The 24,610-nt window shown below is 41.8% G+C and overlaps 2 protein-coding genes across 7 annotated transcripts in view; both read left to right on the top strand.

Moving 5' to 3' along the window:
- Positions 1 to 5,088, top strand: part of pdlim2 (PDZ and LIM domain 2 (mystique)) — a 34,323-nt gene extending 29,235 nt beyond the window's left edge. For 3 of the 6 annotated variants that reach the window (XM_086173997.1, XM_086173998.1, XM_086173999.1), the window contains exons 8-10: positions 2,941 to 3,089; positions 3,659 to 3,770; positions 3,955 to 5,088. In XM_086173997.1, coding sequence (XP_086030123.1) covers positions 2,941 to 3,089; positions 3,659 to 3,770; positions 3,955 to 4,147 — 454 coding nt within the window. In that variant the 3' untranslated portion in view covers positions 4,148 to 5,088. Of the gene's footprint in view, positions 1 to 2,940; positions 3,090 to 3,658; positions 3,771 to 3,904 lie in introns of all 6 variants that reach the window. The other 3 variants (XM_086174000.1, XM_086174001.1, XM_086174002.1) reach the window with 2 other exon arrangements.
- A 6,508-nt stretch (positions 5,089 to 11,596) lies between these two features.
- adgra2 (adhesion G protein-coupled receptor A2) overlaps positions 11,597 to 24,610 on the top strand; it is a 37,188-nt gene continuing 24,174 nt past the window's right edge. Inside the window, exon 1 of the mRNA XM_086174093.1 lies at positions 11,597 to 12,507. Coding sequence (XP_086030219.1) covers positions 12,254 to 12,507 — 254 coding nt within the window. The 5' untranslated portion in view covers positions 11,597 to 12,253. The remainder of the gene's footprint in view (positions 12,508 to 24,610) is intronic.

Below are 24,610 nucleotides of genomic sequence, written 5' to 3'. Positions count from 1 at the left end.
TGCTCACTTGTATGGGACACCTGGTTGCCTGTGTTTTCACTGTTCAGGATGGTTGACATTGGCCCCACTCCCAACTCACTTCAGACTTCCACTGTTAGTGATATGACATGTCAGCAACTGCAGTCAAAACCAAACACAGCATTTTCCCAAGAGTTAATTTTTTTTTTTTTTTGCAAACTTTCCCCCCGATTGGCCCCCAATATGGAGCTCCCAGTCTGCACAGCAAGCACTACAGTACTCCTCCTCAGCCAATGAGATGCAGTGACACCCATTTACCCACCCATTCATGTTGTGCAGCCAATGAGTTGCTGTCTAAGGGCACACCTTTCAGGCCAAATCTTGTTTTTCTGTTTAATCTGGCGTGGATAACAGTGTGTTGCGTATGTTGGTGTGTGAGCTGATATTGTTTTACCCATCTGTGTTTCGAGTTACCAGAGCAGAAAGAAAAAAACGGGATTGTTTCTGGAGACAGACGTTACGCTCCTTCTCTTCATTCCTTTTTAGCTCTCTTGTGGTGAGTCTAGTTGCTTTTTTTTAAATTTTTTTTAGATTTATCATTTAGATTTCTTTTGTCGAGACGTTATGACGTCAGGGTAGAGGTCATATTGTAAGGAATCTGGTCTGGGAAGGAAGACTGAAAGTTATATTAAGTTCCGAAATGTCTTTCTTTTGACCGGCATTTCACTAGTCGCACTTTTCTCAAATTATTTGTCTCAGATTCAGACATTCTATTCATCTTGCCAATTTTTAGATTTCAACTTTTTTCAGATTCTGTTCCTTTGGTTATAACTGTGCGCTTCCTCTACAAATCCCTTCATTTGTGTGCCACCTCAGATAAATTGCTGATCTCTCTTTGCCTCCGTTGTGTTATTTGATTCCCTCCCATGCAACTCACACATTCCATTTGTTTTGAGATTGCATGTCAGAAGGTAAACTCATTGAAGGGTAAAGAAAAATCCATTGTTAAGGGTGGAGTTGAGCCTGTGGAGAACTTGGAGGTTGTGCCTTAGAGGTCTGTTTTCAATTTGAATCATGTTCACTGATGCAGAGGAAAGACTCAGAGTTTTTGTTTGGTTGCCTATTTTTTTTTTCCATACATGTTCATTGAGTGTCAAGAAAAATGCAGGAACAGAACATATTAAAATGCTGATGCAAACGAAGGATGGAGACTTATTGAGGAACGCTACATTTTTTTCCGTACTGTTTTTTTTTTTTTTTGTTTAAATAAACCTGTAATAACAGGCTTTGAATATTTGGGTGAAGCCCTGAAACTAAGCTTTCTGAATGAATTTTGGGTGGTGGTTTAAAACTACTTTCATCGCTAGAATTTCAGCTTTTCCAGCAAAAGGTACCTTCTCAGTGTCACGGGTCTTCATAGCAAAGCTGTGTGATGTTTACTTACATCCCTGTAAGTCAGGCAGTTGTAATTGTACTCTCGATTGTCTGGACAGTCGTGTTTACCTCACCCAAAAGCTCTGACATAGCTTATTGGCCTTGACTTAAGCTGACTTGCCTGCTGAAAACTGAATTAGACTTTAAACTGACAAAAAGTACACTTTAATCAATGCTTTGCTGCCCTAAAATGTATCTCAAATGTTTGACTTGATTTATATGCAACCTTGATGAGCCAGGGATTATAATCTCATATTCACTGAACTTTTTCTTTGGAAATGGAGACCTATTATCGCAAACACTATTCACCTTGGTATATTTCTTGATTTACTATAGAATGAGATATCTGATATATTCAGGGTTTATTAGATTGTAAACATCACATATCGGTATCTCTTGGATTATAACACAAACAAAACATAATTCCCAGACTTCTTTCCTAACTACCGCTTCAAATATGTTTTAAGTTTAAATTGGATTTGCATCAAGCAGAGATTTACTGAATGGTCCATAATAAAGATGGCGACAGACAAACTGCTTGATTTTTGAGGTTTGGTTCATTCATTTTTTGAATAGACTGCCACTCACAGCACATATTTCAAGCAAGGAATGTTTGCCTGCTTTGCTTTGTGTCAACCGGTTGGGATAGGCAGTCAGCTTGACTTGACAAAAAACTGGGATCTTCTGTTCAGTTGGCTGCAGTTGATAGGTGTAAAACTACCCCTGGCTACACATGACTTGTCTACAAGGCCAACTGGTTTCCAGTGACAAGCACACACTGACAAACCAGAGCGAGCTCGAAACAGAACTTTTTTTTGTCTGTTACTTCCCAACTTTTAGCAAGTTTTGAATACATGCTTTGTTTCAGCAGGCAAAGAGAAGATGTAATATTAAACATTTGTGAACTTCAAGTATGGAAGAATTTTTAGAAAGTAAATTCTTTTCCACCACATGATAAATGAGGCTCACAAAATGAACTCCATGTTAATTTTATAATCAGTGGGAATGTTATACTTACCCAAGTGAATGCTGTCGCTTAAGTCTTTCCTCGTCTGCCCCTTCCTATGCTCTGGCAGTTTGGAAATATCAACAAGACTCAAAGTTACGTTCTTTCAAACAGTGCCACTTCATTAATGTTTCCCATGGTGCACGTGATGATTGGGTTATGTGAGGCTGCACAGGATTTCCAAGTAGTTTAACAATAGTTAAATCGTTCAAGCTGCCATGACTGTGGCACAGTTCTCTCACACTTTTTGTTCATTTTTCTGCCTCAGAGGTGTTTTCAGTTTTTTTTTTTTTTTTTTTGTTGAAGGACCTATTGTATGTCAGACTGTGAAATCCTGTTGATAATTTGATATGTAGTTGGACACTATTTAGCCGGTGGGATATGATATGTAATCAAGATTTCAGACCTGTTCGTGAAAGCCTACTACCTACATTCCCTCTGGATTCCAGACTATCAGGCATTTATGAACCTACATTTTTTTAGTGTAGCATCTTGGTATCGAATGAATGACCTGAAACCTGTGCTTTTTCTCCATTCGCCAGCAGTACGAGCACTGAATTTACCATGCAGAAGTTTGACAAGGATTCAGAAGTGTACAAAATGATCCAGGAAAACAAGGAATTCCGCACAGCTCCCCGCCAGTCCAATACATTTAAGATGTTGCAAGAAGTCCTTGAGGCCGATGAGAAAGGTTAGAATGACACCGCTTGACAAAGAATCAGTTCCTTTTATTTAAAATGCAATTAGTTTTATGGCATTTATATTCTCTGCTACTGAGAACAGGATTTCATATGTAAATTTGTAATAAATGGTATATGGTTTTGTATAAATGAGAAAAGACACTTTGAGTATTATATTCTTTGCACATGCTACATGGTAAACCTTACTCACTCATCGAGTAACCAGCAAGAAAAGTCTTAATTTGATTGTGCTTTCAAATTCTGGCACACAAACTAATGGTAGTTACTCTGAGACTTGGAATTCCCATTAGGACATCACATTTACAAATGGTCAGGAAAAAAAGCTCCACTCTGTGTGTACAGTATGTTGTGTGATCCACATCCTGGAATACATCTCATATGGTTAAGGATGAGGAGAAAAAAAGTGTGTAACATGTTTAGTGGAGCTTGCTTGAATTTCCGTGGAGACAAATTATTGATTTAGATGAACAAAGGGACAGACGTCTGTCGGGATGTCACTGTGACAAGCATGTGTGATTTTGTTTTGTGTGTTTATGTTTATCTTTCTGTTTTATTCCAGAGGCAGCCTTAAAGTTCCCAGGGAAGCTTTCACCTCAGGCCCCAAAAACCAGCACGTCAGTGGCAGGAGTCAGCAAATACCACACCTGTGAGAAGTGTGGCACCAGCATTGTGTGAGTCTACCATCACACCTGAATTACACATTCTAGATGTGTTGGACATTTGATAATTTTTGTCAGCATATTACAAAATGGTTAAAGAGAATCGGTAATAGTATTTGTTGAAGGTTTTTTTTTTTTTTTTTTAGAAAATGAGGGCAAACAAATCAGCTGTCTGACGTCTCCCGTATTTTCACAGCACACAGGCAGTGCGCATATTGGACGACCGCTATCGCCACCCGGAGTGCTATACATGCACAGATTGTGGTCTTAACCTCAGAATGAGAGGTCATTTTTGGGTTGGAGATGTGATGTACTGTGAGAAACATGCCAAACAGAGGTACCAAGGACCAGGGAATTCTCCCCGATCAACTGTGACCTCCCGCCAGTGAATTTGCCTCCACACGGTCGCCCCACTCTGGATACGGAGTGCTGCCTGTCTGCCTGAAGTTCCCCCTCATCAGACTGAATTGCAAGCATTGGGAATAGGACGTTAAGGTGGAAAGTGATTATCAACATTAAAATGGATATTCTTTTATGATCACATTTAACCATACTTTGCAATATTATAATTCTTTTTCTTGGCTTTGTTATGACGTTATCAGAAATGGGCCTTTGTGAATATGGACCGACCACAACGGTTACTTTTGGTTATTCATAATGCAAATGATGCACAGCTGCCATGGACTCAAGCCACATGATATTGTATTCTGGCCAGATTTAAAAACTACCAGTGCTTAAGACGCACTTAACTGGACTTGCTTTCTGATTCTTTTGCTGACACAAAGGGACCAAATCTGGCCTACACTGCATGCCATTTTGACAGTATACTGTGGGTGTGGGTGGGTGAGTATGGGCTTGTGAGTTTGTGTGTGTGTGTGCGTGTGTGTGTGTGTGTGTGGGCGTGCACGTTTGTCTGTCGGTTTTGTTTGTTTGTGTGTGCACATGCAAATACATAAGGGAGACAGTGGTCACAAATGAATTTTTTGAATTTATTGCTAAAGTCAGGCCTAAAATCCATGAGTTTTTCTATATTCCTTTTGTAATCAGAATTTATTAGAAGTAAGAGAAAAACATATTTGGTGCCTTTTTTTGCTGTTGTGTTGCTTATGAGGGACTGTAGATGAATTTCATTATACATATATTTTTTGATGTTTTTGTGATTGAGCAGTATCCTATTATATAGATCATTTAAACTGCATATTGTAAGCACAGGACATTTAGTGTGAAAAGACTTGTTAATATTATACTTGCCGACTTACAGCAGTAACCAGCTACACAATATTGTTCACATTTAATGTGGCTCTTAATAAATTGCACAACTTGAAACTTCCTCAGTGGTGATGTGAATGAGAAAAATGCTTATTGTCTTTTCCCAGGTGACTTTGACACAGACGACTTACTGTGTTTTTATTCCGCAAAAAAATCACAAACAAACAGCACTTGCCAGAGACAGACAAGATTTTTTTCCCCATTTGCTCTAAACTTATTTCAATCAAAATTCCACAGGACTCAATTTGATTGATCTTTCCAACGTTATCCAGTTGTAACCTTGCACATATTACTCAATCACCTCTGTTGACACAGAGCCTAAGGAGGCATGTTTGTGCCACTTTTTTATCTCTGGCATGGGAAGTGCCAACTCAGGACATTTGGCTGGTCCACTCATTTCAATGGACCATAACTTTATTCACCTGCTCCCGCGGAGAGAGTTATCCACCTTGACGCTGCTGTATCTTGGCATGCTAGTGTGAGATCCATGTCAAAACTACATGATTATTTTTCCCCTTTTACTTGGTGAGTTTTGCAGTATCAAAAATAGCAAAACTGAAAGAAGGAAAATTGTAAAGTTTTCTTCATTCCATCCATCCATCCATCCATCCATCCATCGATCCATCCATCTTCTGCCACATGGTCCAGCTCCTCTGGCGGAACCCCAAGGCATTCCCAGGCCAGCCTAGAGACATAGTCTCTCCAGCGGGACTCATCTCTATGCGGAGGAGCAGCAGCTCTACTCTGAGCTACTCCCAGATGGCCGAACTTCTCACCCTATCTCTCAGGGAGAGCCCGGGCACCCTGTGGGGAAAGCTCTTTTCCGCCGCTTATGTCCCCGATCTTGTTCTTTCGGTCACTACCCACAGCTCACTACCATAGGTGAGGGTAGGAATGTAGATCGACTGGTAAATTGAGAGATTCGCCTTCTGGGTCAGCTTCTTCTTCACCACGACAGACCGGCACAGAGTCCGCATCATTGCAGACGCTGCACCGATCTGCCCGTTGATCTCCCGCTCCGTCCTTCCCTGACTCCTCCACCTGGGGCAGGACCTCTTCCCTGACCCAGAGTGGGCATTCCATCCATTTCCAGTTTAGCACCACGGTCTTGGATTGGAGGCGCCGATCCTCATTCCGGCCGCCACACGATCGGCTGCAAACCTCTCCAGTGAGAGCTGGAGATCGTGGACTGATGAAACCAACAGAGCCACATCATCTGCCACCAAACCAATCCTCTCGACGCCCCGGCTGCACCTAGAAATTCCGTCCATAAAAGTTATGAACAGAAAGGGCAAAAAAGGGAAGCCCTGGCCGAATCCAACCAGCTCCGATCGAGCTCCGACACTGATCATACAGGAATTGAACAGCCCGTATAACAGGGTTTGGTGCCCCAAAAATCCTTGAGCACCCCCATAGGATTGCCCGAGGGACACAATCGAATGCCTTCTCCACAAATCCACTAAACTCAAGTAGATTGGTTGGGCAAACTCACACGATCACTCCTTTTGATCGGGGACTCTGCCAGACGTTCCCAGCAGACTCTCATGTTACGTTTGGGTCTGCCAGGTCTGACCGGCTGATCCTACCCCACCATCAGAGCCAGCTCACCACCACCAGGTAGTGATCAGTTGACAGCTCCGCCCCTCTCTTCACCCGAGTGTCCAGGACATACGGCAGAAAGTCCGACCACAAGGTCGATCAAAATTGTGGCCTAAGGTGTGTTGGCGCCAAGTGCACATATGGACACCTTTATGCCTGAGCATGGTGTTTGTTATGGACAATCCGTAACAAGCATGGAAGTCAAATAACAAAACATCGCTCTGCCTCAGGTCCAGGGGACCATTCTTCACAATCATGCCCTTCCAAGTCGCTCTGTCGTTGCCAATCTGAGCGTCGAAATCTCCCAATAGAACGAGGGAGTCCCCAGAAGGAGCGTCCTCTAGGGACCACAGGAAGGGTGGGTAAACTGAACTGCTGTTGGGTGCATAGTTGCAAACAACAGTCAAAACCCGTCCCCCCACCTTAAGGCAGAGGGAGGCTACCATCTCGTCCACCAGGTTGAACCCCAACGTGCAGGCACAGGAGTCGGGGGGGCACACCTGCCCGGCGCTTCTCACTGGAGGAAACCTCAGAGAAAAAAAAAAAGAGTCCAGCCCCTCTCAAGGGGCCTGATTCCAGACCCCATGCTGTGCATCGAGGTGAGTCCGATAATATCTAGTCAGAATCTTTCAGCCTTTGCACCAGCTTGTGCTCCTTCCCTGCCAGAGAGGTGACATGGCATGTCACCCCTGTTATATACTGCTCAAAAAAATGAAGGGAACACTTGAACAACACAATGTAACTCCAAGTCAATCACACTTCTGTGAAATCATAGTGTCCACTCAGGAAGCAACACAGATTCATTTTGACTTGTTGTTTTAAGGACATTACATCAAAGTTGGATCAGCCTGGAGTTTGTTTTTACACTTTAATTTTGAGTGTGATTCCTAATCCAGACCTCCATGGGTTGATACAATTGATTTCCATTGATCATTTTTGTGTGATTTTGTTGTCAGCACATTCAACTGTGTAAAGAGCAAAGTATTTCATAAGAATATTTCATTCATTTAGATCTAGGATGTGTTTTTTAAGTGTTCCCTTTATTTTTTTGAGCAGTGTATATAGTACATGCCATTTATATCAAGTTTCAGAAAAGCATTTGTTTTCCATACTATAGTGTCAAGGTAAACCTTATGCTCTTGAAAAGATGCTGACTGCTAAAGATGTCACAAGAAAGGTAACATATTCCACTAAGAAGAATCAAAACCGAACTCAAAGCTTAGATAAGGAGAATGTATAATTGAACATCAACAGAGATGCCCCTCTTGAACAGAGAGCTCGGGGAAGGAGCATGGTATAGTGTTGAAAGGACAACGATAACAAGAGGTTGATGACACACTCACACACACACACACAACACAGTGATACTGTGTTTTACTTACACAAAGTTTGTATTAAGATTTAATAGTCATTAACATTTTTGGCATTTAGTTTTAAATTATTGAAACAGCTGAAGTTTGGTTTTCATGATTACAATTCTATCATGATTTTAAAGACTATTCCCCACCTTTCCTTAGATCAGTGATTTCTGTAAGACCGGTAAGGATCACTACATTTGAAAATGTGTATTAGGCAGTTATTCACACCTGTTCCTTTGTTTGTTCAAACGTATTTCACTTTCTGTGAGGGTGGCTGAAGGATATTTCATGAGTAATTAGTGCTCCTGCATGACCCAGTGGTAAATCTGCAAACCTTATCCTTCAGTGTGCTTTCATGACGGACAACACTTTACATTTTCCATGAAATTCAAATGTACACCACAAGAATGCCGTTGAGGGAGCGACCTACTTCTGATGTTAACTTTTACGATACCATTAAACAATTAACATGTAAATAATGTTGTTGTGTCTGAAAACTTCAGAACAATTTTAGATGAGATGGACTCCTAGAAAATGATGCAATTGATTATGAATGGGAGGGTGTCTTACAAAGACGTAATTTACACAAGTTCACGAAATACAAGAATACAATACAAGAAGTTCACAAAATACAAGAACTTTCACACATGTTGATTCATCTACTTCTACCAGATCAGACCCGGGCATTTTACGGCCCGTGGACCAAATCTGGCCCGTTTTGCTTTTTTATACAGGCCGCCAAAGTATTTTCTTTGAATATTTTAATAAGTATTTCCAATCAATATTGAATTTAGAAACTCCGTATTTTTTCCTTTTGTTTAATTTTGTATGAATGATTACATACAAAATAATGTCTGTGCATTTCTATGATCATGAATGATTATATAGTTGATATAAAACGCCAAAAAATTTGAATATTTCAATTTTCATTTTGTTACATTTACATGATACCCAGTTGACCCGTATATGAAAATTAAATAAGAAATGTGGCCCGCCGGCCAAAATAATTGCCCACACATGTACTAGATGTTACATCTGTAGGATATTTATTGCTCAGAATGATTGTGGCTCATACTTGTGATAGCTGTAATGTTAACTTTCCTTGATATGAAGCAAGCGTTCTCGAAATCGAGAGGTTATCGGAGTCTCGGCCTTGTCGTTCATGATCACCACCACTAGATGTCCTGCAATCCTAGAAGAAGAGGAATGCATGAACTCCACAATAGATGAGGCCTGCTGTTTAACTTCTGGCTGCAAGTTTTCTTTTGTTTATCCACTGGTAGAAACCAGAGTACTGTCTCCGCACTCGTCGTCTTATTTCACTGAAACTGAAAACTATTCCAGTTCTGTTCTGCGAAACATTTGATCGGAAGGCGAAAAAACAAAAAAGCAGAGACGGAATCACTGTCATCGCTTACGGCGTCTGTCACGCATCCTGAACCTTGCGTAACTTTTAACAAATCTCATACGCGAGATTATCTCAGTTCCATTCTGTGAGCCTCCGAGCTTTTCTGTCTTCCACCTTTCCGAGTCTCCGTACTCCACTTTCTCAATACCCCACCTGGAATGGAGTCCAGATGTGGATCAGGGAGAAGGAAAGATTGCTTGCTTGGCTATAAAAGGGGGTTGTGGAGAACAGAGAAAATGTTGGAACGACATTAAAGTTTGTCTGGATGCCATTAAGTACAATTTGATGTAATGTGTAGTTTGGGACGTGACATCTTAAATGGAAACTGTGCTCCAGATGAGAGAGATTTGGGCCTAGTGGAGTTGCAGGGGGGTGTTGTACTTGAAGCCTTATTTAACAGCTTGGATAAACAGCCCTCTGTTTCATTGCTGAGCAGGCATCCATCTACTGCCTCTGCTTGCGTTCAATAATCATGCTGACTTTCTGAGCTTGCTCCAGTGTACAGTATCATATGCAGAAATAACAAACCTGGGGTCTGCTTAGTCGGTCAGAGCACAGTGCACCATTATACTGCCCCGCGTGCTTGCATGACTGAGGTGCCTGCAGTTTGGATATGTCAGTGAATACACGTCAAGTCCAACTGCAAAATGTTTCTTTATTGCTTCACCTTCTCATATTTGGAAATGTTCTCCATCCTCTCAGGGCCTCTCGTATATCAAGAGGTATTTTTAAAACCGAGATCCATCTGAACTTTCCATACACATGGGCCGAAATATGAAAGGAGACCTTGAAGATGTTTATGATCCTTTGTATTTTTTGGCTTTTCTGAGTTTCATTCAGACGGGGAATATCATACGCACAAAATGTGATTTGACTAAAAGGCTTGGGAAGATTTTCAGCGTTTTAGTTTCAGCTGAACGGGGCTTTGACACCTATTGTTCTGTAACATGACAAATTTATGAACGGATTTAGCACAGCACTTTTAGGGTGACACCCCAGAAACACTTTCTCTTCAAGTTCTGCATTCAAAGGTACAGTTTAAAAAGTGGAGCTGAAAAAAATCGTCCCTGAGGTTACAGACATGAGGTGCAAACGGGCTGTGAAGCAACCATCTACAATGCAACGATTAAGTCAAATGTTATCAATACCAGGCCTTTGTGTTTGGCAATAATTCTCTCCACAGTAACAATATAGAATTTACCGAAGTGTGTCCATTAATCTTCGCTTCCTCTCTTTCCCGCTTATTGAATGGAAAGTCTTTGATGTGTTGAAACAAACAATACACAAGAGACCTTCGGCTTTCATTCATTCATTCTTTTATTTTGCTCTGCTTGCAGGCATACATTGAAACTTTGACTTTGTCTGATAGAACCCAGGTTCTCAAAGAGGAAGGCCTGAGGATTTTTAAGCAGCAAATACTTATTTCTTTAAAGCCATCATTCTTACAGCAATAAAAATAAATAAATCTGAAAATCACCCAGACATGAAAAAGAATTTGTTTTTCATTCAATTTTCTTTTTGGCTCAATTTCTAGTAACATTATTCTTTGCTAAATTGGCAAATAGTTTTAGCCCTGGGAAATTAATTGGGGATGTTTTTTTTTTCTGCCACAAATAGAAAGTAAAACTCAAGAGATTCCTAAAACATTGGCAGTAACTTTCTCACAATGATAAACAATTCACTCAAAATCACCTAAAATCAAAAATGGATTTCTCTGGAGTCTGCAAAGTTGCTTGTGTCTCTCGAGCATTTTTTTTTTTTTTTTGAGGTTTGTGACCTGAAATATTTGAGAATACCTTTTCCGGAGTCTGTTAAACTAATCTAAAACTTTTTTTTTTTTTTTTTTTAAAGGAGGGAACTTTATGACTGTATCAGGGATAACCACATCCTCAGACACACATCGTGTTTCCTCGTCCTCGTCCACGGTGTTGTAACTGATGCAGTTACTGATGTAACGTTTCTAACTATGCACACATCTGGACTTCCCACTGGTATGGATGGAATTCAAATGATCTCTCACTATCTATCCCCGCTGAGGATGAAGGAACACTTGGATTCTATGCGACGCACACAAGCGGTCTCCGGGTGTGCGTGATGACGCCGGCGGGTCTCTGCGGGCCACATGTGGGCGTGTGTGGACCGGACGCGCTAGGACCGCGGAGCGCACAGAGCGCGCAGAGCGCAGAGAAGACCGGGCGCACTTTGGGGCAGAGCTGAGTGACAGAGGCGAGGAGGCGAGAACCGCCGGGCTTCTGGGAACCGCGCAAAGGAAACTGACACATACCTGGCCGCCCTTTCGCTCTTAAGCCACGGGTTTGGGGCCGGTTCGGAGTTTCGAGGAGGGGATCGGAGGAAAAGAGTCTGTTGGGGGGCGCAGAGGGGGGCGACTTTGTGAAAGAACCGCTCAAAGTTTAGTCCAGTGTTACTTTTCGGACAGATATCAGCGTGTTTGCGAGCTCCTGGATTCGCCCCTCGGAGGGTCGGGGTCGTCGGGACACTGGCGAGGGGGCTCTAGAAGTGATGGAAGTCGGAGTTCATTCCTTTTTTTCTTCTTCCACACTGTTGCTGTCGACGCGCCTGCGTTTACGCCGACGCTGATCTTTTCGACGCGCGCCAAAGCCGCCGTGACATCTCGCGAACGGGAGAAAAAGCCAGCCGTGCCTGAATATTTCTGGGATGACCGGATGACGCGCCGGGAAGCGGAGGTATTCCAAGTTTGTCACTGACTTTTCGAGCGCCCCCTTCCTCCTCCCACCCGACCCACTTTTGCCCTCCTAACCTCCCCTTGAACGTTTCATGGTGGAGATATGGGATGACTGGAGGCCGGGGGTGCAGCTGAGGTGAGATCCAGCCCAAGGACAATGTTTGCGCCCGGCGTTGGCATCCCTCTGCTGCCGGGTCGTGTGGTGCTGATGCTGCTCCTGCTCGCCGCCTCCGAGCCCCGGCTCTCTCAGGCTTGCCACGGGCCGCTCGCCTCCACGAGCGGCTGCAGCTGCACGGAGGAGCGCTCCAAGGCACATGGAGCCCAGGTTTTGGGGAAGAGGGTGAGCTGCAGCAAGGAGGAGCTCTCCGAACCGCCGGATGCTAGCCTGCTCCCCAACAGGACCGTCACTCTGTGAGTTGTAACAGTTTGACATGTTAATGAGGCAGACAATGTGACCTTTGAACTAACGACACATAAGAATATGATTTATTTCCTCTCTGTCTCATCGATATAATATCGTAATGGACGAGGAAACGGTGATGATTATAGGAGGGGGGAATCGGCCGTGATGAAGTTTTTTTTTTAACAACTTCATCTTCATGAGGTTCCACCATTCTGATCAGACCCCTTTGCCATGAGCGTGACCCCGTGACCTTAGCTTCGGGGGCAAGGAGGCCCCCGTTGCTGTAATAAGGCCAGTTAGTTCAAAAGTATACATCTTGATCGAATTTAAGCATCGTGAAAGGCCGAACGTCACCTCTCTGTTAAGCATTACGATGACCCGGCAAACTCTTGCCATCATCTGGCCCTGCCTTTTTGACACAACTCTGTCACTTCAGATTTTACTCCAGCCGAGCAGCCAGCTCCCTCCTCCACACGCTGCAGCTGACTTGCAAAACGCGAATAAACAGAAACACATTTCTGTGGGCGTGTGTGTCTGCGTGTGTTTTAATCAGACTCTGTACTCCTCTGGCGGCTCGGCTCCTTCCATTCAATCACCTTCTGCGAGAAAAAAAAAGCCGACCGCTTATTCTGCGAGAGGTGCTCTAAAATGATGAAAGGGCCGGTTTGGTGGGAAGTTTTTCGACCTTAATAGTAATTTGTGTGGTGTGTTTGGACAAAAGTTGAAAGCACCAAGTTTTGGGCCAAAACACACGATCTTGCAGGATGAATGGTCTACCAATCTATCAGCGATGGGTGGTGTGTGTGTGTGTAAAGTCATAATTTTCTTGTAATTCATACTTCACAGCTGCTCTCGGACTTTTTATTTGTTCTCACAGTAAGTATGTTACTGTCCCTGTGCTCGAACCCAGCGGGAACTATGCTAGCTGCACATGGGCTCGGTAAAAACCATCTTTAACTTCCCCGCTGGGGTGAGCATTTGAGGTAAAGTAAGTGGATTTATGCCCCAGAAGAGCTGGAGCCGGCCAGCAGAGCATTTAGGGCCTTACGTTTTTTTGCTTAATAAAGTCAGGATTATACATCTGGGGACCACATTTCTGAAACCAGAGGAAAAAATGGCTTGGGTGGCAGTGGTCGAGGTCATTGAAGACCTACTAATTATGGTCGAGTTGTTTTTGTACAGATGTTTGGTGTTCTGTGACACTTTAATGCGGCTGTGGTCGAGGAGCAAACAATTCCACCCGTAATCCCTGCGAGGTTGGCCATTTTCTGTACCTTTCCTACGGATGCCGGTGTTCGGAAAAATTAACCGTCCCAAAGATTCAAAGCGTTCGTCCCGCGCCTGTGCTCCCAGCGTCGTTCGTGACATTAGCTCCAGATGTGGAATGTGAGAAGCCGTGTTGATATTCATGTTATTCCTGACATTCCTCGATCCGTTCGGAGGCCGCGGACGGTTTTCCAGGTGCAGCGGGGGAGCTACCCGTGCGCCACGGCGCTCCCTCCCCGTGTCGGCCGTCTGACAGGCGGCCCCAGTGCCGTCTCTCTCCTGGGGCAGCCCGGAGGAATGCTCTCCTCCATGCTGAGCAGGCGAGGACCGGTGGTCACCAGGCCCAGGGCTTCCGGGGCCGGCTGCTCCATGTAATGCACAACAGCTGGCCCCTGTGAACATTCCAGCTGAGGCCCCTCAGCCTCATGGGAAATCCCAATGGGGATTTGTTTATTAAAACTATTAGTTGGCTGTTTGTTGTTCCTGCCAGCCACGAAGTAGCACCCGGTATCCATGGTATTATCACTACCTTCTTTGCTGTCATTGGCATTGGGTATTAGATTAAACACTTTATTGTCACCTGAATGATCCAGAGTTGCTATTAGCAGTCATGAACTTCGGTCGTCCGCCCCACTTTCCCCTCCTCCTTTTTATCTCAAGCTCCCCATTTCTCTCCCTTTCCCACCCCTTATCATGAGTTCATCCACACGCAGTAACTCTCAACCTAAATATTTAGTCGTCTTGGTAGGAAACTGCCATGTCCAAACTCTTTCCAGATGTGAGCCTGCACAGGCTTGTGCTCAGGCCTAATTATGCACGGCTGCAAAGAAGCTGGTTTGCTGGGAGGGAAAGGGGAGGAGGGTAAAGAGGGGAAAACAGATAAGGCTCCAGAAGTGAAAAGTGCTGTTGTTGAGAAGAGAGAGGGATGAGAGGGACATGGTGAATATGAGAAAGGAGAACGGAGCGAGGGAGAAACACGAGGGGTAGAAGCAGTGGGAAGAGGGGAACAAAGAAGGAGAGCAGAACTGAGAGAGGATGAAGGAGGGAGAGGAAAAGCTTGGCAGGCGGTTCAGAGGGATGCGCCCCGAGAGACTTAAACTCCCTAGCCCCTGACTAACAGATCTTCAACACTGGGGTGAGAGGGAGGAGGAGGCAGGGCTCCTCTACATTGTGGTACAGCTTCCCCTCTAAAACGTTGCACTACGACACTCATGTGATTTGCCTTTAAGTGAGAAGGAGAAGCTTGAAAGTTAGTTTGTAGATTAAAAAGTGCCAGTGGACGGACCGCCATTGCAGGTATTTAGTTCTGTAGCCGTGAAGTGCGCGGAGCGATGACGCCTTTGTCAGCGGCGTGTGGGCGTTTGACTTGATGTTTTAACGGACAGATGGAGAGAATGAACAGTGGCGGTCTCATTGGGATAATCATGTTGTTTTAATAGTCAATTCATCACCTTAGTCTTCTCTCGTAAACCTCGCCATCGTTTCAAGCGACCGACTGCGCGGCGGGTGCGTGCCGGAATGAGGGGGCGCAGATGCTTGAGTGTGGGGTGCTGACTTACCCACCCTTGGCCTGATGCCCCCTTATGCAGGACAGCTGCAGTGCAAGACAGTTGCTCCCTGTAGGGTTACACTTGAGCCAGGAATGTCAGGCTTTAAGATTAAAAAAAAAAAAAAAAATCCATAGTGTTATTCTGTCCGTCGGGCAACAGTTGCACATTAGCAGCAAATTTCGGCATCTTTAAATATGAAGAGAGAGAGTAATAAATGTATACACGGATATAGAAGGATGCATAAATAGAAAGAAAAATAAAGGAAGATGAAAAGAAAAATATCATCGTTTGAATATTAATCATTTCAAAGTGTGCTTACACATTTATTGGATTTTTGACTTGAACGTTTAAAATGGTCTCTGTCTGCCTCAGTGGCAAGGATAAAATGAATATTCAGTGTTATAACATTCAGGTGTCACACTTATCAGTGTTACTTTTTATTATTTCAGTATGTATATTATAGAGGCTTCTTTTCAACTGAAGAAAGAGTTGCCTTCGGTTTTGTTATTTGCGGCTATCTGGAAGCATATACAGAAAAACAGAAATAACTGCCACAAAAACATATGTTATTAATTTCATGTTAGGAGAAGGAGATGTGATTCAATATTATAGTTTTTAACATCAATGCACACAAATCAGATATGTTTTGCATTCAGATGTGCGTTGCCTCCATGACAGTTTTATGTCATCTGGTAATAAGTGTTAGGAGACAACATGATGAATATTGCATATAATCTCACACCCCCAAGTGTCTTTTTTGTTTGTGCTTCTAGTTTTTCCTTCCCATTCCTTTTTTATCGTACTCCAAAAATGCCTGACTTCGACTTTTCATTGCCAGTGCTAACTTCCCTCTCCGTGCGCCTGACCACAGTGGCCCCCAAAGTTCCTGGTCTGGGTCTGCAACACATAGGCACAGACACATGAAAATATTGGGTGTCTGCAGAAGGAATGCCTGTGGCTTCTGTGTGTGTGCGTGCATGCCTGCGTGTGTGTGTGTGTGTGTGTGTGTGTGTGTGCGCTTACTCTTGAGAATGCATAGTGGTGGTGTTTAGTGGTGTATCCATCTTCCAGATTACACTAATCCAGTGATATATTCCAATGACAAATACTCATTATTGGACAGGGTTCATATGTATGAATTCACTTAAAACTGTGCTCATATGTGTACACAAATATGTTTATCTATATGATAATGATATTATGACTTGTAGTCATGATTAATGAATATGTTCTATTATGTTTTACCCTTCTTTTTTCAGTTTTTTGGCCTCAGTGAGACCAAAAATGTCTTGGGATCCATTCATAAAATCCATGCTTTCTAGAAAGTTATATCCCAATTAATTGACTTTTACAATATTGATTTGATGAAAGGGTTCAAAAAAGACCCCAACAACTGACCCACCATGAAATAGTTATTGGCTGTTTTCATCACAAAGAGTGCAAAACTATACTTATATGTGCTCTCTCTATTCATTTCATCAAGTTAGTTTTGCTTTCACATCCTAACATTACGAGCAAACTATACATGCCGTTGTCGTTGACGACCTTGGATGTGCTTCCCACTGTTTGCCATTAAATTGTTTTATAGATCAGCGCATAATTTCAGAATAGTGTGTCTTCTCTGAAAATAGAACAGCCAACTTCTGTTGCCAGTTCACATCCCTATGACATCATAACCAGCATCTCTGCAATTAATTACCCTTCAATTGTTGCATTGGTTGCAATTACAATGAGAGATTTGGTCTCTGGTGAAATGTATTGAATTTCTCAGACAAATAACTGGGGACGGCACAGTGGTTAGCACTTCCGTCTCACAGCAAGAGCTTCTCTGGTTCAGTTCCGACAGTCGTGCTTTCTGTGTGAGTCAAGTTTGCATGTTCTCTTCCTCTAGGTTCTCCGGTTTCCTTCCCCACTCCAAAAACATGCAGTAGGTTCATTGGAGAGGCTAAATTGCTCAGATGTGTGAATGACCGAGTCAATAATTTTATATCTCTTTGTGTAGCTCTGTGATCAACTGGTGAGCGGTCCAGGGTGAACACCGCCCTTCACCCAGTGATTGCTGGAATAAGCTCCTATTGTATATATATATATATATATATATATATATATATATATATATATATATATATATATATATATATATATATTTTTTTTTTTTTTTTTTTTTTCTTAATTTATGAGAGAGACAGAGAGAGAGACCTCAGTTTTCTTTGGTCTTCAGCCCATTTCTTGAGTGATCTCCTTGCATTTCAGGTCATATCAATCATTTCTTGTCAAAGCAGCTTTATTATTACCTCACACAATTTCCCAAAGGGTGGATTGGTTGTTTTGATTTGATAAGGTATAACTGACTTCATCACCGTCATGTGTATCAAAAACCCTGTCCTGCACTCAAGGTTCAGTCACTTTCTCAAATGCAAGAGAAATTACAAGTGCAGCTTTTCCCCCTGTGCTCATCCTAAGTTATCTTCCAGCTCTGTTCTTCGTCTATTGTTCAGCGGGTGACTATTCTGCCTGGACTTCCTGCAATTGGCCTGGATGTCTGAACCACTCAAAAACGTGTTTTCACATTACCACAATTTGACCTCTTTAGCTTAGACCAAACTTTGATCTTCTATTTTTGTCTTCTTTTGGGGGTGGGTCCTCTTCACCATCCAGTTGCGTATAAGCAACTGAATTACAATACTCAGAGGTAAACAGTTATAATAAAAAACAAAAGGCTCTTTTTTACAACCATTATTGAAAAAAGAAACCACACTTATAAATACAGGTCCCTTTTATACTTCATTCCTTACGAGCTCACTGTCTGTTGTGTTGTAAATTACATGGATGCAATACAGCCCTGTATCACGGATAGTGCTTCCGTATTTGTATAAAATGAGAAAAAAATCTTTTTCCTGTGACGCATTGTGGTGATGAAGGACACTGGTTGTGGTTCTTAAATCACTTTGATAACACATGCACACAAATGAAATGCAACCTTCTCGCATATGCTAGCAAAGAAGTATCTGGGGCAGAAAGATTTTTGCCAGTCCTTTGTAAAAGCAGCCTGGTTTCCCAGCAGTCTTTTGCTCGGGAGCAGAAAACAGAGGCCGGCTATGAGGAAAAAACAATGAAGCAATGTGAGCCAGGCTTACACTGCATTCCACTCACCGATTCAAGAGGCTAAATTAACTAAATTGCCTCATTAAAAACATTTTAGACAGTGATAAAATATACTATTGTGTCCCTGCATAAACCATAAATCTTTGTTTGGCCTTATTTGTCTTTTACTATAAATATTGCAGTTATTTACTGCAGCAGTATTTTAAATGTTGTCACTTTATTATGCCTCTTGTTTGTGCTTATCATTGCAGCTCAGTACGCTTTAGTAAGCTTTCTATCGGTGACACAAACACACACTCCTTGACACTTCCTGTTACCATATTCAGCGAATTGTCCGAAAAAAGTCCAATAGCGACTCCCCCTCAAAAGTATGTGTGTGTGTCTTTTGCTGCATGCATGTGTGCGTGTTTGTGCACATGCGAGCGCACACAGACGCACACACATGCAAGTGTGTGTTGGTCTGTCAGTTTGCCTGTGCACACATACTCATATGGAAAGGGTGTGCACTGCCGCATCTCTCAAAATAGACATTGGTCCTCCCCGCTCTAATTAGAGACATTTCAAAAACCCAGATTTTAATTTTAGACCGGTAGCTTTTGGACCACTTATGCACACACTCACACTTGCACACATCTACACACATGGAGTTAAACATACACACTTTCCATATAAATAAATCTGATAGGTCACACACTTGTGCATCTAAATCTGCACACACACATAGCCACAAACCACAAGCCTCACTCCCTGGCTCAGCTTGGTAAGCCAAGCACAATGCAGAACACACTATAATAAGTGGTTCCACATATCAAATACAGGAGTGCGCTCACTCCCCAATAAGGCCTCCGGGCAGAAAAGTAGGATATCAAAGCTAAATGATGCATTACCCATCCATATGATAAGTGACTCAACTTATATACTCTGTCATTTAGTCTCTGTTGCCTAATTTTCCTGTATTAAGGCTCATTAACCCAATCACATTTAGAGAAATCATTTCACAAAAAAATATTTTGTGTGCAATTACATGGACGCTCCTTTCTATGACAGGCAATAAATGGGAGCTTGTTGCAATGTTCTCTGGTGGCTGCTAGAGACCCTCTGGTGGATCAGGGACAATGGGTACATTCAAATCTTGACATGCATTTGCTGGTAAAGTGCCTGTTGTGCTCAAGGGCATTTAGTCTCTCTGCCACATTCAGCACTGTGACTCTCTGAGGACAAGCTCAGAGTTGAAGGGGCTCCCCAGAACTGCAGGCTAAGGTTGTTCTTCATGTTTTAACAATGAAAGGGTTAAGCTATTTGGACAAACCTGGGGACTGAATAGTTACTGCAGTCTGGAGGCCTCCTAGAAAGTACTTATTGTAACAAAGATGACACAGCTACCTCCCAGCCGGAGAGATCCCTGTACTTGTGCTCTCAATTGTTCCTCCTCCCTCTGCCGTCCTCTTCTTGTCCCTGCGAGTGTCCATTAGCAAGAGAGACGGTCGGTTCAGCACAGGGTTCAACGAATGCAGGGTTTTTTACAGTCTCAATGTCAATAATCCATTTGGATTTTTGTTTTTGTGGAAACGGTAACTGCAAATGTCACTTGCTTTGGCAGAATAAATGATAGGGCATGTTATTTTATACAGCCAAAACAGGAGCAAATCTCCAAAACATAAACCCGAACAAAATCAAACCATCCGCACCACATTCATTACATTTGGTTTTGTTGCTGTAGACTGGCCAATATGATGTTTTTACAGTCATATATATATATATATATATATATATATATTTTACAGCACACTTGCATTACTAAAAATGACAATGTGTGTTTCCAAAACTATAAACGCAAAAAGCGCCACTTTGTCTTGCCAAACCACAGACATCATTGACTAAATTAAACACTTCATTCAAGTGTTTATCTTCTATCTAATTTAAACTAGATTGCCCCTTGTATTTGGATGATGTACAAGTACCATCAAATACACCAAAAATAACTGTAGCAATTTCAAAACAAAATACCCCCGACATACGTTATGCAATTATCCAAGTGTATAGAATACACATGCACTACACTTAAAGATAAAATAGAGGTTTTAAAAAAAGAGAAATCATTTAAATAAAATTCAGCAACTGTGTTCCAGTTTAGATCTTATCAAAGTCATATTAAAACCACATCACAGGCCATAAGCAGATGCAATGATGGAGAGATTAACATGTCAGCATAATCATAATTGTAATTTTTTTTTTTGTCATTTGACCCATTTAGCATTAGCGATGACTTGTACACAACAATTCTGAAAAAGCTCTGTGACTGAACTGAAAGTCAAAAAAAAACAAAAAAACCCTTGATGAATTTCAAGAACTGACTTATGACAGAGATAAAAAGGAGAAAAAAATTATTTCGGCAAGGCATGTAAAATGCATGCAAGGATGACTGAATATCTTGCCACACATCTACTACCCTGTTTGTGTTTTCAAGTGCCTGTCATAAACTTTTGCCCGGCAACTAGATGAAAATACCGACCTCTGATTTCATTGTAATCTGCGGCTTCATCAAGTCATCCTTGCCATCCATTTTGATGTTTGATTTTTTTTTTTTTTTTTTTTTGCAAATCCTCTTTAAACCACATAGGTTTGACAGGTCAAATCTGGCCAATAAGGTATTTATGTAAACACAATATGGCTGCTGCCGCAGGAGTACATCGACTAAACTGGACTGTATGTTTATCTTAAAGATGAATACAAAATGAATTCCCTAGAACTTCGACTAGATAGCAAGATACCTTTGCTTGAGTTCAGGCTGCATATGGTGGCAAGATGTCATCTGTTTGAATTTGTGAGTCACAACGCAACCTCCCAAATTTCGGTAAATCTGATCAGTTGTTAAATCATGTGCTCCTATACTCCGAGTGAGATCAGGCCAGGGTACATTGCCAATTTTGTTACGTTCTGCCAGATTCCATATATATCTTTAAACCCTATATAGGTTATTGGTATATTTGAATAGAAAATGTAAAGCAAAACATACTTTAAGTGTTTGTACAGCATTGTGGCAGCACTTGTTTTGGCGAACAATTTTACTGCTGTGTTTTAGTGATAATGTGAAACATTTGTATACTTACTTGAGTGCCATTGCTGCAATCTCCCCACCTATAACAACATTAAAACATATTACTTATAAATCATATGTCTAATCTTATTAGCCTCTACCCCTTAATTACCTTGCATTCCAAACGGCGACTCATTTACTGGGACCAGCTCCATATGTATGAGGTTAAAACAAAATTTAATAGGTTTACAATCTATCAAACACAGCATTTAAACCAAGTATATGACATCAGAAAACTCACTGTCAGCTTAGCAAAGAAATCAAGTTTTGATTTTATATAATCATGATATATTGTTGATCTGCAATGCCTTTTCTAATTACTTCAAGACTTTGTATTGAACAAGAAATATTACAGTTTTAACAAAGTTTTAAGTCACCTGTCATGAGTAGTAGCCCACGGCGTTTTCACATCACAAACAAGGCCATGTGATCAGCTTTTTCTGTTACGGTGAACCACTTGCAAGTGTGCCCGCATATGTGTGTGTATATATGTATATATATAAAAAGTGTTAACAATGCACTGCTGTGAGTGTAGGACTAGAAAGGACTAGATAAATCGATAAATGCCTTGCTTTCAAAAGATTTCATCTTTCAAGAAAATTTCCTCAAGGGTGAAATATTTTCTTTTATTTCTATGAACTTGACCTCCCTGTGTGACACAGGCCTGAGTGTGCATTATCAAGTTAGCATGTCAATTACACCAGACTTAATTCAATGATGATGCCCTGACACTCAATGAAAACTAGCCTCATTATTTGGCCCCATTTGTCTCAGGATTAGGACTGGATTTATGGCACGCTACCAATCTTTCTGAAGGGCTGTTGTCTTTCACCTCGCGTGTGGTCCTTAAGTGCATGAGAACAATCCAAAGTTAAATTAAGTATACACTGTGGCGTGTTGGGTTGTTATGACACTCATTATTAGACTGGACCTGCACTTCTCTTGTCACGGGGAGGGAGAGGACGTGGCTGATCAGCACTTGTATTGTCCTGCTGGATCAGCAATGACCATTTGATTTATGACCATGACCATCTTTGATTTAAATTCAAAGATGCACAAAAAAATGCAATTATGTCCAATGGAAAAAGTATGAATAAAAATCCTTCCCTTAGACCCTTATTTACCTCTTCTTTGCTCTCTAGCACGGCAGCAGCTCGGTCCTGCCTGCCTAAATATTTGAGGGCAACAGGGGCCAATTTGAATCAGCACTTTCTACTCAAATGCATCTCAGTCAAACCCCGATAGACATGTTACTCTAGGAATGAGGGTTTTTCTGTGTTGTTTCCATTTAAAGGCTTGTTTAAGTGTTTCTAATAGTGGCAACTGACAGTAAATAGGGCATCTGGTTATGTTGTGGTGTATAGAATTAAAACTGCACAGGAAGAAAGAAGGATGTGTTTTTCCTCTACTCAAGGTCTGATTTGGGAAGCTGAAAGGGACTGTGTTTAGCTGCTCCCTGAGCCATTGCTACTCACCACACAGCAGGCCCTTAGCTCCACCTCACACACCATTCCTCAGTGAAATGGCTGTCTGACTGTGACCCAGTAACCAAAAACATCTGTATGAAACATGCAGGTTTTGACAGACAGTTACGGTTTACAACGCAAGCAGGTACTCATTAACACGAGTGCGTACGCACGTACGTGAGGCCGTCCCCGCTTGGTCTTAGGTGGTGCGTTGACGTGAATTAAAAGTGAAGGAGACGAGTGGAAGCAAATCCGTGAACAAATACAACTTGTGACATGCTGCCACGCTCCTGTTTGGTGGGTTTGGGGGGCAGATTGAGAAAACCAACAAAGTGAGCAGCACGTTGTAAGGAGAAACTGCTATCGTTTACAAGATGTTTGCTTTTCTCTTTAAAACACTGAGTCATTTACTGAGCATTCATAAAGTAGCACTTACTTACAATTCTGTAGCTAACACCTAGTAAAACCACCCATGGCCTTTTTCCGTGTCTTCAGATCCTGAGGGAGTTTCTGATTGTGAGAAAGTTCCTTTGTCAATTCTTACGTGCAGCTCTAGATATTTGTTACGCTAATGATGACATTTCTCAAACTCTTTTGTTGCACCAGATGGAGTTTGTTTTCTTAGAAACTGCTACGTTTTCTTAAGAAAATGAAGTTATTCTGGCATCTCTGATAAGTCACCTTTTTTGAAGAAGAAGAAGAAGAAAAGGAGAAAAGAAAAATCATTTCCCATCGCTCAAGATCCACAGATACGGTTATATACTGTAAATAAATCAGCATGTGAGATGTTTTCGATACGGAAAGGAAATTGTTACTTAATTTATCAAAATGCCAATTATAGATTAAAGTATTCCCATAATTCCATTAAAATTATATATATGCAAAGTATGCAGGCTTCCCACTTTTTTCTTTGAACATTTAAATCGTCCATGTGTCTATCTGTATTGTTGCAAATCATGCTCAAAGGCCAGCTCAAAGAAAATACACACACACTGATGGTTATAAAAACAGCTTTTAAGTGTCAGATTTATTTTGATTGGATGCAGATTTTAAACTGCACTAATTCAGATGCACCCATCCCAAACAATACAAGCCTCAGAAATAACCAACGGCTTGTTTGTAATTTGAAAATCCCTGAGTTTATTTCATGTCGACTTTTTATAATTGAAGAGTATAAAGGTATAAAAAAAAAAAAACAGACACAATTCATGTGCAATATTCATAAACATGTTACTGACCCAATTTGACCCCTTAACTATGATATAATTAGAGAGGCTGGTGTCTGTGCTTCTGTTCAATCAGGTTTTTGATCTTTTGTGTAAATGAATTAGCGTGAAAGAGTTGAAGGAGATCCTGGAGCCTGACATATGCCCTTGCTTTTAACACAGATTAGATTGGATCAATTAAATGGCCGGATTTCTCCCGGGGGCTTTGTGGTCTGAAAGAGTTCAGTAAATAAAAGATGCTAAATGCAGAGATGAGATACCATCCGCAGTCTGGAGTTCCATACAGTTTGTTGCTGCCGAAAGCAGATTAACTCCATCTGCCTTTGTCACCGATGCTGAGAAGTGGGGGGCCACTCGTGAAAAGACATAGGACCCCCTCTTTGTGTCGGACTCTTATGAGG

The sequence above is a fragment of the Fistularia commersonii genome, chromosome 26, assembly GCF_037954325.1.
Source record: "Fistularia commersonii isolate RoL2024-O1a breed Wild chromosome 26, RoL_Fcom_v1.0, whole genome shotgun sequence".
Classification (NCBI taxonomy): domain Eukaryota; kingdom Metazoa; phylum Chordata; class Actinopteri; order Syngnathiformes; family Fistulariidae; genus Fistularia; species Fistularia commersonii.
This window is presented reverse-complemented; position numbering and strand designations above follow the sequence as displayed.